At 37.9% G+C, this 20,393-nt stretch overlaps 1 protein-coding gene across 4 annotated transcripts in view; it reads right to left on the bottom strand.

Annotated features, from left to right (window-relative positions):
• Positions 1–20,393, bottom strand: part of mthfd1b (methylenetetrahydrofolate dehydrogenase (NADP+ dependent) 1b) — a 75,972-nt gene that overhangs the window by 30,541 nt on the left and 25,038 nt on the right. For 3 of the 4 annotated variants that reach the window (XM_052579847.1, XM_052579846.1, XM_052579848.1), the window contains 4 exons: positions 19,719–19,778; positions 6,885–6,938; positions 6,652–6,788; positions 2,797–2,897 (listed from right to left, as the gene is read on the bottom strand). In XM_052579847.1, coding sequence (XP_052435807.1) covers positions 2,797–2,897; positions 6,652–6,788; positions 6,885–6,938; positions 19,719–19,778 — 352 coding nt within the window. The remainder of the gene's footprint in view (positions 1–2,796; positions 2,898–6,651; positions 6,789–6,884; positions 6,939–19,718; positions 19,779–20,393) is intronic. The other variant, XM_052579849.1, reaches the window with a different exon arrangement.

The following is a 20,393-nucleotide window of genomic DNA, read 5'->3' as shown; positions in this document are numbered from 1 at the left end:
TGCAGAGGCTTCGTGGGCAAGTCAACCATCAGGCTGCTTAAGGAATTGGGAGTGCAAGGTCAAACCCTACGCCGAACCATTAAAGCCCTCTCAGGTGCAGCAGAAGAAGCAAGTCGATGGCTTTGGGTAAAAAGGGGAGACTCCAACTGGGCCCCTAATATTACCTGAGGCATTGAGGGGTTGAAAGCAGAGGGGGGCACACCTGGGACGCCAGGTGCTGCCGATGAGCCCTCTGGAGGTGTCGTGGGCCTATCATTGAAACACCAGAGAAGGAGGGCGCCCACCTGATGACCCCGATGAAGCTAAAACCCCCATTCTCATCCCACTCAACCACCATCACAGTGAGGAAATTACACAGATGGATGCATTGTCACCACTCATACCTCAGGTCTTAAAAAATGGGATTGCTTCACCTAGTCCTAAAACATAACAAATGTAAGTGACAAAAATACGAAAATTACCTTAAAAAAATACAATGGTCTATACATGAAAGGTATAAATATGCTAAATAAATCTGACTTAAAGGTCTCACCGGTTTGGAACGACATGAGGGTGAGTTATTAATAACAATTTAGATTTTTCGCTGAACTAACCCTTTAATTAATGGATTTAAAACAGATGTGAGGTGCGGCACTCCACAAACAAGTTCACGGAAAGGAAACAGAAAACGGAAATGACAAAGCACATCCTGTTTCTTTGCTTTATTTTACAAAAGCACAAATGTTCACATGTAAACTGTAGGCTTCCACACAGACGCACACTGTACACACCAACATATCTCCGCATGAGAAGTGTTTATTAGATGGGGGGAGGGGGGGGGGGTCTCAAAATGAAGGATGAAAGATGTAACAATGCCAGCAAGGGTCTCATACTTCATTAAATACATAATACATAATAAATGAAACCGTTTTGATGTTGTATTATTGATTATGTTGCTAAGGGTGTTGCTCAGTGATTCACAGAACCGTTAGGTGAAGCAGTCATAGCTGTGCTGTAGGGCTGGGACAACGCGTCAAGGTCATCGATGACGTTGACGCAAAAAATACGTCGACGCAAAATATGCGCATTGATTCGTCAACCTGTTTTTATTTGTCTAAAACACGTTTGCAAAACGATTACCTTATGTGCGCTGAGTATACGCGATGGCCAGATCAACATTCTGTCCAACGTTATATAACCAATACAGGGGTTTTTCTGCATTGATCTTTTTTTTTTGGCGGCTGTCAAAGCCTTATTTGATCGGTGAGTGATGTAGAATAGAATAACTGTTGCGCCTGACAGTGCACGTACGAGAGAGAGCCCCGGCTGCGCGCGCACTCACAGTCTCCAAACAACAAGAGCGCTTCTTGCTCTCTCTCTCCCTCTTGCTCTCTCTTGTGCATATTAATCAAAATCATTAAACACGATAGAAAAAGGGCGAAACACCAAAGTTTCACGCGCGCTTGCGCACTCACAGTCTTCAAACTACACGAGCGCTGTCTTGCTCTCTCTCTCTCTCTCTCTCTCTCTCTCTCTCTCTCTCTCTCTCTCTCTCTCTCTCCCTCGTGCATATTAACCAAAATCATTAGAAACAATAGAAAAAGGGCGGAACGCCAAAGTTTCATGTGGAGCATTCTGAGATTTTGTTTTTTCTCCAATGATAGGCTGCTGTGTCCCACTGTTATTTTTTTTTATTTATTTTTTTTGGAAAAGCACTCTGTATTAGCTTAAAGCCCTCAAGTTTACATTGATTACTATATTGAATGCTAGACATCAAGTTGTTATTTTCATCTGAAAGAAGAACTTTTTTTCAGTAAGCTAGGCCCTATGTGTTCAGTAAGCTATGCGTTTTCAAGGCTTCAAGGTTTTATTGAATGCTATCTCTATACTCTAAGTGCAAAGTAATGCATTCTTAGTCAGTCTTTTTTTGTTGTAATTTTAAGAGCAATAAACATTGCTTAGGAACTCATTTTTTTTTCATTCAAATATGCAAATCAACATGTATAAATTGTTAGTAGTCAATTAATGGGGAGATAATCGAAATCTAATCGGTCTGGGAAAAATTAATCGTTAGATTAATCGATGCATCGAAAAAATAATCGCTAGATTAATCGTTTAAAAAAATAATCGTTTATCCCAGCCCTATATATATCTCCCCATATACATCTCCCCAAAATATATATATATATATTATTTATGCTGCCTTTATACCCTTTTTGGAGATTGAAATGGTATAGACTAAATTGACTTTCACTGGACAGAAACTCCTGTAACAGTCCTTTTGTGTTCCACAGTAGAAAATAAGAATACAAGTTTGGAATGATAACAGATTATAAAAGAATAAGGTAAGATTTTACTTTAGGGACCAATTCTCCCTATTAACTAGTTGCTTATTAGCATGCGTATTACTAGCATATTGGATGTTTTTTAGTACTTAAACACATATTAATGGCTTATTCTGCGTGACCATATTTTAGATCCTGTAATTCTACCCCATACCCAACTTAATTACCTTAATACCAATAAGTAGCAAACTAGAAGTTTGAGGCAAAAGTTGTAGTTAAGTTGGTCCCCAAACTAAAGTGCAACCAGTTATTGACAAACATCGAGTGAAAGCAGTATAACCTCCCACAAACACAAGCAACAGACCCATAAATGCACACAGCAATCCAGAAATACACACAAAATATCCACTCATGCACAATTCACACATCTTAGCAAATAAATGAATTATTGAGCATACATAATAAATTTGATTATTTGTTTTAATCAACTGACAGCCCAACCCTGTCTGAAGTCTTGAGGTGTTTGTCTCACCTGTTTGTTTGATGAGCTCCATACATCCATTAGGAGTACATGGGATAAAACAGTCTCCAAGATCACCACGTGCCAGTTTCCCTGCATTTATACTCGTCAGTCTGAAGCAAGCAAAGAGACAGACTTTCTTTAGGGGGTTAGTTCACTCAGCCTCATGTGGTTCCAAACCCAAGACCTCCATTCATCTTTGGAACACAAATTAAGTTATTTCAGATTCATTCTGTCAGTCTCTGACCCTCCCATAGACAGCAAGGGTCCTTACATGATCAATTTGCAGAAACATAGCAAGGTGATTGGTAAAATAATCTATTTGACCAGCAGGGGCTCAACTGTAATATTACAAAGCTATGATTAGGGCTGTGTGATTATTCAAAATCGAAATAAAAATCGCAATTTGAGTGTGCGCGATTTCTAAATCGCTTTATAGCACGATTTTCCGCGGCCCTGACCTCCCGCAGTATGTTATCTGAACCAATCAGGATGCAACGCACTTAAGTGGAACGCAAGAACAGAGTAGACTGGGGCATATGCCTAACTCCAGGTTCACACACTGTCTGTGATGCGCAGCCTTTTTGTTTTTCGAGCCATGTTAATGGATCAGAACGTTCACACTCCACGCAGTTAAAAGATGAGAAAAGAAAAAGGTTATAAATAGAAAGGTGCGAAAAGACAAAACATGATTTTGACGACTTCATTAAGTTTTGTTTTATAGAAAACTATTTTTAAAAGATTTTCGTTTTATATAAATTGTATCTTAATTTTGATCAATGTTTTATCAATCAGGTGCTCGCATTTAATAAATAAGCAAATTTATAGCCTAGCAGACAATGTAATGAGGCGCCAGCACGATCACTTGCATTGCATGTGAACTAAACTCAGCGTGTGCCTCAGATTTGAGAAATATAGGCTATATATTACAGAAAGCTTGAAATGTCTTCTTTTAAACGAAAATATTCATTCCAAAATAAATGGGCTACTCTCTGATGATCTAATCCATATGAAATGTGCATTTCTCTCTGACGTTCATGTCGAGTCTGCATCATCAACTTCATCTTTGCAGCGACACAGAAAACACCAGTTTATTACTAAACAATTAAATGACTCCTTGCATATTTTGGAACCAGCAGGCCATTCTGGGTTGAGCGATTCCCCACGGAATGAGCGAGCGGATCGGGATATTCAGAAATGCGCTCTCGGCTCACGAGCTCGGATCGGAATAAACCTGAGCCTCAATGTCTGCTGCTGACCTTGCAGAAACATACAAATAGACATAGCCAGACTAGACTACTTTAGTACAAATTATGAGCTTACTGACAATTTTTTTATAATTCTTGACAAAATTATGATAGCTATATTAATTTTTTTTTTTTTTTTGCCTAGTTAGTTTTGCCTACGTTCCTATGGCCCAATGACACTACGATGAGAATTTACTGCTTTTTAAAAAATGCAAGTCGGGTACAATATTTTTAGAGCTGAAACAACGAATCGATTTAATCGATTAAAATCGATTATTAAAATAGTTGTCAACTAATTTAGTAATCGATTCGTCGCTAAATCAATTTTATTTGCCATAAGCGGCTCATTTCGTGCATATTTCAAATCTGCGGTGACCAAAGTGTGGCAGTAATGAGCCACCGGAGGTTTTACTCAGCCAGTACAGCAGGTGAAGTAGCGAATAGCCAATAGCTGGCCTCGTTTTATGTCACGTGCTTCCCGAACAGCGTCTCTGCAGCATTCAGCGGGAAGTGGGAGTACTTTACTTTGAGCCTTCAAAATGAAGAGTAACCTGTAAACTCTGCACTACTGAACTGTTTAACTGCTCAAGTTCGTTATTTCCTATGTAGGCGCGCAGTATGCACTCTCATAATGGAAGCGACGCGGTCGCGACACGCACGCGGTGCGATGCGCCCGTTTTTCCAGGCGCGTCCACACCGCATCCATTTATCCTTTGCTGAAATTTCCGGGTCTTCATGGAGAGGGCACGTCATGGAGAGAGCACGTCATGGTTGCTTAGCAAAGGCAGACGCCTCAGGGGCGCTTTGGAAAGAAGGAGAAAGCGGCGCGACTAGCGTTTTACACACGTTTTTAGAAACGTTTGTTTTTAAATGTTTGAGTATATTTAAAATGCACTTCTTTTCTAAGTATTCACTGCTCTTTTTCACACAGCAGGTTTTTTGTGTGTGTCCCAAATTTTTTTCTGGACAACCTTCTGATGGATTTTACTTTAAATTGTGAGTTCCATTCAGGTTTCATGCCATTGGCACTTTTTTTTTCCGAAGGATTGTTTACAATTTCACAGCATAAGCTATAAAGCTTTTTCCCAGTAAATAATAAAATACAATGCACTGCAATTTTATTCTGTTTTATCCTTATACTTCGTGAAAATATGTTCTCAAAGATTCCTTAAGCTTTGTTTGGGATGTTAAACTACTTTAGGAGCTCTAAGGACTGCCATGGTGAAAACAATATTTGAAATCTCCTTGTGAATTTTGCTAGAGTATGGGTCAGTGTTTTGATTGCAGAAGAGTTCGACAAAGGATTACTAACATAATAAAACAACTCCATGTATATTTTTGATGAGGATATGACAATGCAAAATGGTTAAAATCTCTTAAAAGTCTATGCTGAATGATAAAGACCCTTTATTAATAATTTCATTGGGGAAAAAATGGAAAAAACTAAAATATAAGTACATAATCGATTAATCGTAAAAATAATCGACAGATTAATCGATTATCAAAATAATCGTTAGTTGCAGCCCTAAATATTTTTTATTTTTTTTGCGGTCCGAGTCGCGGGCGGGTTATTAATACATTGACCCGCGCATCACTGGTACGAGTGGAAAGATTCGCGCTCGCGCATTATTTTAATGTTTTGCTTTCGCGTTACAATAATGTGCTCTCGTTGCTGCTTCTGAACCGCATACACATAACTTACTGTATACGCACTGCAGATGGAGTACGTGACCCTTGGGCAATAAATATATTGGGCAAAACATATAACACCTGAAGCACCGCTACAGTGAGCTCTATGACCAATGCATGGAGATGAAAAATAAAATAAAATAAAAAAAAGATCCCTGAACACGGTTTTATTTTATTTTATTTTTCTTTTTCTCCATATGTCTAGACATTTTGTTTGACATCTTTACTTAGTGATTATTTTGACTTATGTCTGTTCTAGAGACATTTGATAAAGCTCTCATTGGTTTTCTTTTGTAAATATGTTTAAAATGTATACTGAATGAATTTATGACTGTAAAGCATGTCTATGCTTGTTAAAATCGTGATTAAAACCGAAATCGCAAAATTGATCAAAAAAATCGTGATAGGCTTTTTTTGTCCATATCGCACAGCCCTAGCTATGATAATACTTTTTGTGTGCTAAAAAAAAAAAACTAAACACAAAAACACTATTCATTCAACAACTCTTCTCCTTGACATCACCCTAGTACCATTTTGGAGAGTATCCTCTGAACGGAAACAGTGTATGCTGTTCTGTTTAAGCTACGTTTATTACGGTTTTATTACAGTTGGACTCTTTATGTAAAGTGGATTATTACACCGATCTCCTTGCTACGCTTCTGGGCGTAAAATGTCTAAGGACCCACGCTGTCTATGGGAGGGTCAAAGAGTTGTCAGAATGCATCAAAATTATCTTAATTTAAGAGGTCTGACGGGTTTGGAATGACATGAGGTCTAGTAATTACAGAATTTCATTTTTGGGTGAACTATCCCTTTAATAATTTAAATGTGTTTCATTATTGAATGGATCACAAAACAATCTGTTGAAAGTAATGTTAAATCAGAATAACACAATTTAATGTCATTTTCAAGAGTGAATTATTTTCTGTACCCATCCACATCTTTCTCTGGAGCCACGCTGTTGATAATCCTTTCTGTATTAATAGTGTGGATGGAGTCAAGGGGCAGCTGGACAATGAGCCCATGAATTTTGGAGTCCTCATTTACTTCCATTACACGGTGCATAACCTTCAGAATGTGTAACAGTTAATCATAAATGACAAGGTCTGAAATCGGTGTAAAACGTGGATTAACAGTTAATGACTCCAAGTGAAGCTGTCCTACCTCATTTTCAGTTGCAGTCCGTGGAAGCTTCATATGCACAGCACTGATCCCGATCTAAAAAAATCAAGACAGTAATAGTCATTAAAGGGCTCATAAGATGCATTTTTTTTTATCATTTTTTATTCGTCAGTGTGTGTGTGTGTGTGTGTCATATATATATATATATATATATATACACACACACACACACACACGTTCATACACACACATATATATATATATTTTAGGGGTGGCACGGTTCAACTTTTTCACGGATCGGTTTGTTTCACGGTTTTGGAGTCACGGTTTTCAGTATGGTTCGGTATGTGGAAAAAAAGAATAATATTCTATCCAACTACAAGGAACAGCACGAATAACTGCAATAGAGTAAAGATACAAACAAACAGTGATTCATTTTTTTGTTTAGGTAGGTCTAGCTTAAGTTTTTAGGTACAGAAATTTAAAAGTAATCAAATGCAAAACAGCAATGCATGTTTGACTGTATAAATTAAAGATTACACTTCATAGTTACAAACGCTTTTAAATCAAGAGCATTGAGTGATTTCTTTGTTGTTGCTGTTCGATTAATATAAAGACTGTCACTTTAAGAGAATGAACTGATACAGTAGGCCTACGTTCAGCCGGCTATGTCTGCTCCAGGATACTTACCAAGAAGGCATTTTCACATATTTTTTGTCTAAAATTTGTCCATTTAAATAGAGAGACAGCAGAGAGATCTTAATATTTGCACGTGTTCTGAGGCACGGCTTTGCGTGCTTCGGAAGTTCAGATGAGCGCGCGCAAGCTAGCAAACTCTGGCTCTTAAATGTTTAAACTGACAAAGCTTAAATTAGATCATCATTAAAGAGTTTAGTTTAAACAAATCAACGTGTGCTGTTCAGATCTCATCTGTGCGCTCGCTATCAGCACCCGGATGACGACGGAATGAATGACTGCTCATATTCCAGCATGCAGGAGTCACATTGATCAAGAGTGAATGATTTGGCCAGGTTTTTCCGCATTGTAATGTATGGGAATCCAGAATGCGCATGCATCAACAGAAACATACATTAGCTGAACCCTGTTTGTTTTACATGTTATTTATAGCAAACCATATTACAGATGCTTTGTCAGATTTAAGTTAAACCGCAGTCCCAGCACGTGCCGAACCGTGTGTTGTGAATATATATATATATATATATATATATATATATATATATATATATATATATATATATATATATGTGTGTGTGTGTGTGTGTGTGTGTGACATATCAGGACACAACTTTGTATAATGACATGGGTATGACACAGGTATTACAAGGAGAGGGTGACTTATGAGGACATAACCTCAATGTCCCCATTTTTCAAAACGCTTATAAATCATACAGAATGAGTTTTTTTTTTTGAGAAAGTAAAAATGCACAAAGTTTCCTGTGAGGGTTAGGGTTGGTGAAGGTTGACAGAATATACAGTTTCTACATTATAAAACCATAACGCCTATGGGATGTCCCCACTTTTCACAAAAACAAACGCGTGTGTGTGTGTGTGTGTATATACACACACACTACACACACTGCTTGGCGGAAAAGTAACCTATCCTACAGAAAAGCATTAAAAACTGCTAGATCCGATTACTTTTCTTCTCTTTTAGAAGAAAGCAAACATAACCCCAGGTATTTATTCAATACAGTGGCTAAATAAATGAAAAATAAAGCCTCAAAAATTGTTGACATTTCCCAACATCACAGCAGTAATGACTTTATGAACTACTTTACTTCTAAAATCGATACTATTAGAGATAAAATTGTTACCATTCAGCTGTCAGCTATAGTATAGCATCAGACAGTGCATCCTCTACCATAGGAGAGGAAGAATTGTATAAACTTGTTAAATTATCTAAAACAACATGTTAGACCCTATACCATCTAAGCTCCTAAAAGAGGTGCTTCCAGAAGTCATAAATCCTCTTCTGACTATTATTAATTCCTCATTGCCTGCCTGCGGGTCTCGCTGTTGGACAGTGTTTTCTCTACTTCCTGTTGGCCTTCTGTAACTCAACGTAGCTCCGTGTAGCTGTTCTTATTTCATTTTTTCCTCTAGAATTTTTATCTTACTATCACTGTCTGTTTGTCTTTGTTTTTTTTAAGTGGTAAAATATAACTTAATTCACACCATATTTCTGATATTATCGATCAGTCTTATCAGATTAACTTTGATCGTTCACTTTTCCGTGAGTGCAGTACACCTGCAAAGCGTTAGCACTCGTTAGCTTGTCATTAGCGTTTTCTTTTCTCCTCTCTCTCGCTCCAGTTTTTCACAAGTTCATTAAACAACTGCAGTAAGAATATTTCATCAAGCACGGTGAGTAATGGCTTCTCCTGCTATCGTTATTTGCACCTCTTGCCACATGTACAGTTTATCTATCTCTGTCGCTGATGAGGGATTCACATGTGATAAATGCAGGGAAATAGTTAGGCAGACAGAGAAGATTTCAGAATTAGAGACACGCATCCAAACTTTAATTGAGGACAGTAAGAATGTTAGGGCTCTAGATATGGCTTTGGATGCGTCTAGCTCAGGGATTCCTGTACATTGTCCGATTCCAGCAGAGCCCCTGCAGCAGGGCAACTGGGTGACGGTGAGGCAGCATTGTCGTGGGTCAAAACACCGCTCTTCTGTTCCGATCAAAACATTAAACAGGTTCTTCCCACTCAGTGATTCACCCACTGAGAAACCTGATGAAAGTGCTCTAGTTATTGGTGATTCTATTGTACGGAACGTGAATATAGAGACACCAGCCACCATAGTCAAATGTTTACCGGGAGCCAGAGCGCCTGACATCTTGGCAAATTTAAAAGTGCTGGCAAATGCTAAATGTAAATACAGTAAGATTGTTATTCATGCTGGCGCTAATGTTGTTCGATCACTAAAAATAACTTTAAAGAGGTGTGTGAACTTACAAGCACGATGTCAGACACAGTAATATGCTCTGGTCCCCTCCCTGCTTACCGTGGTGATGAGATGCATAGCAGATTGTCATCACTCAATGGCTGGATGTCTAAGTGGTGCCCACAGAATAACATAGGTTTCATAGACAATTGGACGAGCTTTTGGGGCAGACCTGACCTGTTGAAAAGAGATGGTCTTCATCCCTCCTGGGGTAGTGCCACTCTTCTCTCTAGAAATATGGCAAATAGTCTTAGAGGTCATACTTGACTAACTGGGGCCCAGGTCAGGAAGCAGACAGACTAGCTAAACCGACCGTCTGCTAGCTGCCTCCCGTCACAGAGGTCAGTTAATTATCACCACATAGAGACTCTTTCACCTAGATATCACACTATAGAGACTGTGTCTGTTCCCCGAACTAGAAAATATGAAAAAAAAAGTCCAAACCAAATTAAGGTTAACAATTTAATTGAGGTTCAACAAATAAAAAACAAATGCAATATGGATAAACAAATGATAAATCTTGGCTTATTGAATACGAGATCCATTTCTACGAAAACACTTTTTGTAAATAATATGATAACTGATCATAATATAGATGTGCTCTGTTTGACAGAAACTTGGCTAAAACCTGATGATTACATTATTTTAAATGAGTCCACCCCCCAAGATTACTGTTATAAACACGAGCCACGTCTAAAAGGCAAAGGGGGAGGAGTTGCTTCAATTTATAACAACGTTTTCAGGATTTCTCAGAGTGCAGGCTTCAAGTATAACTCGTTTGAAGTAATGGTGCTACATAAACATTATCCAGAGAAACAAATGTTAATGATAAATCACCTGTTATGCTTGTACTGGCTACTGTATACAGGCCACCAGGCCACCATACAGACTTTATTAAAGAGTTTGGTGATTTTACATCAGAGTTAATTCTGGCTGCAGATAAAGTTTTAATAGTTGGTGATTTTAATATCCATGTTGATAATGAAAAAGATGCATTGGGATCAGCATTTATAGACATTCTGAACTCTATTGGTGTTGGACAACACGTTTCAGGACCTACTCATTGTCGAAATCATACTCTAGATTTAATACGGTCACATGGAATTGATGTTGATAGTGTTGAAATTATTCAGCCAAGTGATGATATCTCAGATCATTATTTAGTTCTGTGCAAACTTCATATAGCCAAAATTGTAAATTCTACTTCTTGTTACAAGTATCGAAGAACTATCACTTCTACCACAAAAGACTGCTTTTTAAGTTATCTTCCTGATGTATCCAAATTCCTTAGCATATCCAAAACCTCAGAACAACTTGATGATGTAACAGAAACTATGGACTCTCTCTTTTCTAGCACTTTAAATACAGTTGCTCCTTTACGCTTAAGGAAGGTTAAGGAAACCAGTCTGACACCATGGTATAATGAGCATACTCGCACCCTAAAGAGAGCAGCCCGAAAAATGGAGCGCAGCTGGAGGAAAACAAAACTAGAGGTATTTCGTACTGCTTGGCGGGAAAGTAGCATATCACACAGAAAAGCATTAAAAACTGCTAGATCGGATTACTTTTCTTCTCTTTTAGAAGAAAACAAACATAACCCCAGGTATTTAATCAATACAGTGGCTAAATTAACGAAAAATAAAGCCTCAACAAGTGTTGACATTTCCCAACACCACAACAGTAATGACTTTATAAACTACTTTATTTCTAAAATCGATACTATTAGAGATAAAATTGCAACCATTCAGCCGTCAGCTACAGTATCACATCAGTCAGTGCACTATAGACCACCTGAGGAACAGTTCCACTCATTCTCTACTATAGGAGAGGAAGAATTTTATAAACTTGTTAAATCATCTAAACCAACAACATGTATGTTAGACCCTATACCATCTAAGCTCCTAAAAGAGGTGCTTCCAGAAGTCATAGGTCCTCTTCTGACTATTATTAATTCCTCATTGTCATTAGGATATGTCCCCAAAACCTTCAAACTGGCTGTTATTAAGCCTAGGGGTGCTCCGATCACGATCGGCCGATCGTTAATGCGCATCTCGTCAGTAAAGCCGGTTCTCTAATCAGCAGTTAATTCCATCAGGTGCGTGATTTCACATAGAGCAGCTGTTACTACACAGAGCCGTTGTTAACTGAGAAGATGCGCTAAAAAACGCTGAAAATGAAGTGGATTTGCGCATCTTCTCTAAAAAAAAAACCACAACTTGACCCCAAAGAACTTGTTAATTATAGACCAATCTCGAATCTCCCTTTTCTGTCCAAGATACTAGAAAAGGTGGTATCCTCACAATTATATTCCTTCTTAGAGAAAAATGGTATATGTGAGGATTTCCAGTCAGGATTTAGACCGTATCATAGTACTGAGACTGCTCTCCTTAGAGTTACAAATGATCTGCTCTTATCATCTGATCGTGGGTGTATCTCTCTATTAGTTTTATTGGATCTTAGTGCTGCGTTTGACACAATTGACCACAACATTCTTTTGCATAGACTTGAACACTTTGTTGGCATTAATGGAAGTTCATTAGCATGGTTTAAATCGTACTTATATGACCGCCATCAGTTCGTAGTAGTGAATGAAGATGTATCTTATCGATCACAAGTGCAGTATGGAGTACCTCAAGGCTCAGTACTAGGGCCGCTACTCTTCACGCTTTATATTTACCCTTGGGAGATATCATCAGGAAACATGGTGTTAGCTTTCACTGTTATGCTGATGATACTCAGCGCTATATTTCCTCGCAGCCCGGTGTAACACACCAATTTGAAAAACGAATGAAATGCATAGTCGATATAAAAAACTGGATGACGAGTGATTTCTGCTAAATTCTGAAAAAAACAGAGGTGTTAATTATAGTACCTAAAAACTCTGCATGTAATAACCTAGAACACTAAGACTTGATGGCTGCTCTGTCAATTCTTCGTCATCAGAACCTAGGTTTGCTATTTGATCGCAATCTTTCCTTAAAAAGCCACGTTTCTAGCATTTGTAAAACTGCATTTTTCCTGTTCATCTCAAAAATATTTTTCCTATTCATCTCAAAAATATATCTAAATTACGGCCTATGCTCTCAATGTCAAATGCAGAAATGCTAATCCATGCATGTATGACTTCAAAATTAGACTATTGTAATGCTATAATGGGTGGTTGTTCTGCACGCTTCGTAAACAAACTACAGCTAGTCCAAAATGCAGCAGCAAGAGTTCTTACTAGAACCAGGAAGTATGACCATATTAGCCCGGTCCTGTCTACACTGCACTGGCTCCCTATCAAACATCGAATAGATTTTAAAATATTGCTTATTACTTATAAAGCCCTGAATGGTTTAGCACCTCAGTATTTGAATGAGCTCCTTTTACATTATACTCCTCTACGTCCGCTACGTTCTCAAAACTCAGGCAATTTGATAGTACCCAGAATATCAAAATCAACTGCGGGCGGCAGATCCTTTTCCTGTTTGGCGCCTAAACTCTGGAATAACCTACCTAACATTGTTCGGGAGGCAGACACACTCTTGCAGTTTAAATCTAGATTAAAGACCCATCTCTTTAACCTGGCATACACATAACATACTAATATGCTTTTAATATCCAAATCCGTTAAAGGATTTTTAGGCTGCATTAATTAGGTAAACCGGAACCGGAAACACTTCACATAACACCCTATGTACTTGCTACATCATTAGAAGAATGGCATCTACGCCAATATTTGTCTGTTTCTCTCTTGTTCCGAGGTCACCGTGGCCACCAGATCCAGTCTGTATCCAGATCAGAGGGTCACTGCAGACACCCGGATCCAGTACTTATCCAGACCAGATGGTGGATCAGCACCTAGAAAGGACCCCTACATCCCTGAAAGACAGCGGAGACCAGGACAACTAGATCCCCAGATACAGATCCCCTGTAAAGACCTTGTCTCAGAGGACCATCAGGACAAGACCACAGGAAACAGATGATTCTTCTGCACAATCTGACTTTGCTGCAGCCTGGAATTGAACTGCTGGTTTCGTCTGGTCAGAGGAGAACTGGCCCCCTAACTGAGCCTGGTTTCTCCCAAGGTTTTTTTCTCCATTCTGTCACCGATGGAGTTTCGGTTCCTTGCCGCTGTCGCCTCTGGCTTGCTTAGTTGGGGTCACTTCATCTACAGCGATATCATTGACTTGATTGCAAATAAATGCACAGACACTATTTAACTGAACAGAGATGACATCACTGAATTCAATGATGAACTGCCTTAAAGGTGCCATATGCAGAAATTGAGGTAAAAATATCCATAACATGACGTACACGCATCAAAAGAATGAGAAGAAATAAGGGCGATGATGTCATAAAAAAATGTCAAGTTATAGTACTGCAGAGATATCAACCTTAATTAGCATTAGCATTACTAGCCCCGGCCCGACAGGTGTTGTAATACCAGTTTCGGCCGTGGGAGGCGGTATGCGGGCAACATAACCACCAGCCAACCTACAATACACGAATAACTCGCAGGGCCTGTGGGCGTGTACTTGAACCTGATGTCAATCATGTGGAAAGTACAGCCCACTACTTTCAGTTCAGAGATGAGAGTGGAAGGATAGCTGAAGCCCTTGGCAAGAGACCAACACCCGCTACAGGGATAAAACCGCGCTCGGAATCACAAATCAAATCCGATAAGAATACCAGAGTAAACATCGGCACTGCTTTTAAGCGCTGGAGACAACTGATGGACCTGAAAGAAATGAGGTTCGACTTCGAACTTGCAAGTTAGATGCTGTTAGTATTTCGCTAGAAGTTTGTTTTATATGTTTGTGTATTTGTTTTCGGGAAGTTATAACATAGAAATGTATCGAAGGCTGTTCGATAAACATGCTAATGTTAGCGATGGCTAACCGTAGCTGCGTTTGATAATTAGCTAGCTATAACTTAACGTTACCCATTTTATTATATAGGGCTGTGCATGTCTTTACTCATGTACATCTCATCAGTAAAGACGCTCCTGTAATTAGGAGTATATATCCAGCAAGTGTGTTCAGATCAGGATTGCCAGGTTTTCACAACAAATCCTGCCCAGTTGCTTCTCAAAACTAGCCCAATCTCGCTTCCAGAAGGTTCCCCGATAAAACATTGCTTCCCGGGGTTAAAATATAGGTTTTTTAGCAGGGTTGCCTTGGTATAATTCGCATTTTAGGGGCTAAATATCACGTTACTTGTACTGGGGTCGCTGTGACCAGCGGACATGAAAAACAACCACCACAGACTTGGCAACACTGGTTGGCATTTACTACACAGAGCCGTAATTCACTGACAATCTACACAACATCGATGTTAAAATCGCAGGCAATTCTTTGTCGATTTTGAAAGCGATTTTGTGTTAGTTGTCGGTAGACTAAGGCTCTGTGCAGTAACTGCCGCTCCACCTGAACCAGTGTTGCCAATTCTGCGGTTGTTTTTAATGTCCGCGGTTTGAAGCAATCCCAATACCAATAACGTGATATTTAGCCCCTAAAATGCTAATTTTACCAGGGAAACCCTTCCCCAAAATTTATATTTTAAGCCCGGGAAGCAAGTTTTATCGGGGAACCTCCCGGAAACGCGATTGGGCTAGTTTTGGACTAGTTTTAAGAAGCAACTGGGCAGGATTTGTTGTGAAAACCTGGAAACCCTGATCTGAATGCACATGCTGGAGATATACTTCTAATTACAGGAGCGTCTTTACTGATGAGAGGTGCATGGAAATCGCATTCGATTTTTTGCACAGCCCTATGTATCATAACTAACCTGCTCTGTCTAGTCTGTTGGTCTCCGTGTCCTCTTTGCTTCGTGGTTTTTCGGTGCGTGAAAAAATTGATGTGTGGCGTGAAAGCGTGTCAAAAGAGTCAATTGCGTGTGTCTCACGGTGAATGCTTGAGAGTTGGCACATTAGTTCTCAAGCAGAATAAGGGACAGGTTGATTATTGCTGTTTGGCGTTTGTATTAATCTATGATGTGTCCCTGTTTGCCTACCTACAGGGACATAAAAAAATAAATTAAAAGTGATACGTGGACCAAGGTGTCTGAGATTGTTCATTTTAAGTAAAGGATCCTAATATTTCGTCCAAAACAATATTTAATGAGGTTATAACTCCTTGTGGTTAGTCTACATGAGATCAACAAGCTTGTTTGCTTTGCGGCCGCTTTAAATATAAAATAAGCATTCGATCTACGTTAGAGCATCTGAGCACTCACAAATCTTTCTGCAGCGTTGTGAGCAGAGCGGCAAGAGCGATTTTTGACGCTCTAGATGCCGGCGGTGTGAACGCACAGTTAGGCTTCGGCTATGGCTGTAGTGTTGTTGTGAAAGTAGGGGCGGAGCATAGAGACTATGCCGTTTCTCGTTTGTTACTCTAGAGTAGACCAATTAACTTTATTGAGGCATACTGCCCCCATCTGGTATGGAATGTGGAGTATGACTTGATTTTTTTTTTGCCAAACATTACAGATGGCACCTTTAACTATCATTTTGCATTATTGAGACACTTTTCCAAATTAATGTTGTTCAGTGCTTTGACGCAATGTATTTTGTTTAAAGCACTATATAAATAAAGGTGATTGATTGATTGATTGACTCACCTTCCTACCACATTAGCAAATTTAATTAATATATCCTCCCCAAAAATTACTTTGCAAAATATACAAAATTATAGCTAATTCAAATAAAACCATAACTTCACCCACAATCAAATGGATCCGATTGCTCCTGATACCGACTTCTGGACTCAAATTCAGAGATTCTTGTTGGTCTAAAAGTTGGTAATGAACCCTCTTTTATGGCCAAATGCTTTGAAAATCCCGCCTTGTACTCACCGAGATTAGAAAAGCAGTCATCGGTGAAATGTTGTGAACACAACAAAAGGGATTTGTTGTACTGCTCTGGTATTGTGGTAAAAATGAATTTTAGCCATTGGTTCTTCTGATCTTCATTCTTTGGCAGTGAAAATAAAACAAACTTGCCTTTACAATTAAAATCACACTGATTTTAATGCACTTCACCTTTTTAATGCACCACTTTAGTTTAGGCGTAAATACAAATAGTAACTGTACAGTGAATGAGAAGAAAGGGAAAGAAAAGGGGGAAAAAAAGAGAAAAGAAAAAGGAGAAAAGAAAAAGGAAAAAATAGGGGAAAAAGAAGAAAGGGAAGGAAGGGAAAGGAGAGAAAAAGAAAAAAGAAAAAAAGGAAAAGGAAAAGAAAGAAGAGAGGGGGAAAAACATGCACACTATAGGAGAGGTGTGGTATGTGGTGGGTGTGTGTCACACGTGTGTGTATTATTATTGTTATTATTATTATCATTATTATTACTACAATAATTATTATTGATATCACTGTCGCAGTCATTGCAAAGTGTTATCATAATCTTTAGCATTACTATGAGTATACTTTTTTTAACTACTATTGTTGTTATATTATCATCATCGCCATATTTCGTATTCATTTTATATATATATATATATATATATATATATATATATATATATATATATATATATATATATATATATATATATATATATATATATATATACATACACACACACACACACACACACATATATATACACATATATATATACACATATATATATATATATATATACACACACACACATACACACAGGTCAATTTATATAGGAATATTAAAAGGTAGAGCCATAGATTTATCTAAACTGATTTTATAACTAGATAAATTACTGATAAATGCCCATTAAACCCTGTGATGAAATAATAAGTGCAGAAAGTTTCCATGTTTGTGTTAAATTTATTACATTTAAAAGTCAATGTTATCTGTGCCAAAAAGTGATTTTATCAATCCCCGTCTAGTTGGGTTTAATAAAAGGTGGTATCACAGTTTCTAGCCTGCAAGCTAGTTTTATATTAATGGGAGATTTCTGGCCAAATATTTTACAAAATTCACAAGGGAAACCATCAGGACCTTGAGATTTACTGGAGGGCATAGATTGAATTACACTAAAAACTTCTAGTGACACAGGTGAGTGTCTAGTGTTCTAGTGAGGGTAAGTCTATCTAAATATTTAGGCCCAATCCCAATTCTATTTTATACCCCTTCCCATTCCCCTACCCCTCCGCCTACCCCTTCCCCTTATCCCTTGAAACAGAGGGTCAAGGGGTAGGGGAGAAAATATTCGCCTAAGGATTGGGACACCACTACCATGAGGTCACACGTCATCATTCGTCGTCTAGCTCTTACAATACACACATATACTGGTGTGCATTAGAGCCTTTAATTATCGTTCTGTATTAATGAGCTGCTTACTGACACACATATATCGGAAATCGCGCAGCTCACACATCCAGGAGAAGATAAACTTGTCAACGCTGCCCCACGACTTTTATTAAATACAGTTTAAATACTGAATCGCTACATTTTCCAGCGCCAAGAGGATACCATCGCTGTTTTTAAGTAAACGCACTCTAAAAAGATAAACACACAGACGCGAATACACGCAACTTCCATTTCTCTTTCTCACTCTCTCTCGAAGTGCGACTTAAATGTTTTTTTCCTCGTCATGACGTATTTTTGGACTGATTCGACTTATACTTAGGTGCGACTTATAGTCCGAAAAATACGGTATATATGAACTGGGATTATTAAAAGAAACTGAACCATTTGATATATTGGAGAGTATAAATGCTTGGAAATATTCATGTCTTTTAATTCCATTCATTATTTGTAGCATGCCTGCCACCCAAAAATAGGTTTTGTGCTTGCTTACTTTTAATCAGAAATAAATGGTCAGCTTTCAAATTTTAAACGTGTTTTTTTTTCGCCACAGAAAGACACCACTACAACACAAAATGTCACGTAAAGTCACATTTTCCTAAGGAAAGACATACATTGTACATAAACTTGATAGTCAGCTATAAAAAAAACTGCATTGTAATTTATTATATTTTACTTAACCTTGATTTAAAACCGTCATGGGAATCTGCAGGGAGACTTCAGATCTAAAAACGTGGATGTCTTTTTTTTGCGCTGCTTGTAAAATCGGCTCCTTATCCGCATATTGTAGGAAGTGGACCAGAACACTTCGTGTGGGGCAAATTTGCTCCTGGGAGGGGGCTGAGAGACATATGGGCTCTCTCGATCTCGAAATGCGAGTCAGGTGTAAGGTCCAGCCATTTTGGCAGCATCTGTGTGAGAAATTGTGCATCAGACTCAGGACCTTGAGCTTTCTCAGGCAGGCCAATGATTCTCAGTTTTTTGTTTCTTTGGCTCCAAGTAACGCAAATTTTTTGTCCAAAAATGCAATTCTGTTGTCGTGAGAGAGCATGCAATCTTCGGTTGCAGAGACTCTGCATTCAGCCTCAGATAAACGAGTCTCATTTGACGCCACTCTGTCAGACAAATTAGAAAGGGATTCCTGTATTGAGGTAACTGAAGTAGAAATATCATCCAAACAGTTATCAATCGCACTTAACCTGCCGTCAATATCGAGAACGGATTTCGGTCAGCATGACTTTGGCCTGATCTGACATAGTCTCCCCTCCATATTAGCGTGCTTTTTCTTTAAGTTTCTTGAAGGCCAAGAGAACATAAATAGAGGAAACTAACATGTTTTTTAGTCTGGGGGCATTATTTGTTATTGTTGGGACAGTGTACTTTGAGTAAGAATCAAGAAAAAAAAAAAAAAGGAAAATTTCAAAAGAAATACAAATGGCATGGAGCTATAATGTTTACAAGAAACTCAGTTTTTCCACTCTGGATTGAATACTCTGTTTAAAAGGAATGTGTGTCAATGTAAATTTTAATATAAATGACTGGGAACCTTTTGTGTATGAATTAGGTATTATAATTAAGCACAGACATCTACACACCAAAGTAGCTGAATCACTGTGCCGAATGTGGTTTTACCTCAGCAGCTGCTTTTAGCTTCATGCTGATGTACAAGTTTGAGTCCTCTCGGTCTCCCACCTAGAACACAGCATCAACATTCAAGAAATTTTAAACTTCCACACATTACATTTTTTGATAAATGTTTTTAGTAATTTCCTCTTTTCCAGTTTAGGCTTTTGAACTAAACATTTAAACAATAAAGGCAATACACACACACAAAAAAAATAAAAAAGAAAATAATATATATATAAATATATATATATATATATATATATATATATATATATATATATATATATATATATATATATATATATATATATATATATATATATATATATATATATATATATATATATAAAATTGTACAAAACTAAACATTTACACAGTTTAAAGTGCAAAAGAATTATAAAGACCAATAAGTAACATCTTATATTTAGATCCCATTATTTAACCTTAGTTAATGCATTAACATTAATAATGAACAATAGCTACATTTGATACAAATATTAAATCTTTCTTTAAAAAAAATAAATAAATAAATAAACTCAATGTAAGCTTGAATTCATTAAGTTGCAACTTTTGATTATAACAACTTGTTATTAAATACTGAATTTACCAGTGGCAAATGTAACGAAGTAATGATACTTTGTTACAGTATTTGAGTATTTTTTTGGAAGTATCTGTACTTTA

The sequence above is a fragment of the Carassius gibelio genome, chromosome B17, assembly GCF_023724105.1.
Source record: "Carassius gibelio isolate Cgi1373 ecotype wild population from Czech Republic chromosome B17, carGib1.2-hapl.c, whole genome shotgun sequence".
Classification (NCBI taxonomy): domain Eukaryota; kingdom Metazoa; phylum Chordata; class Actinopteri; order Cypriniformes; family Cyprinidae; genus Carassius; species Carassius gibelio.
Note: the sequence above shows the minus strand (reverse complement) of the source record. Positions and strands in the feature narration are given on the sequence as shown.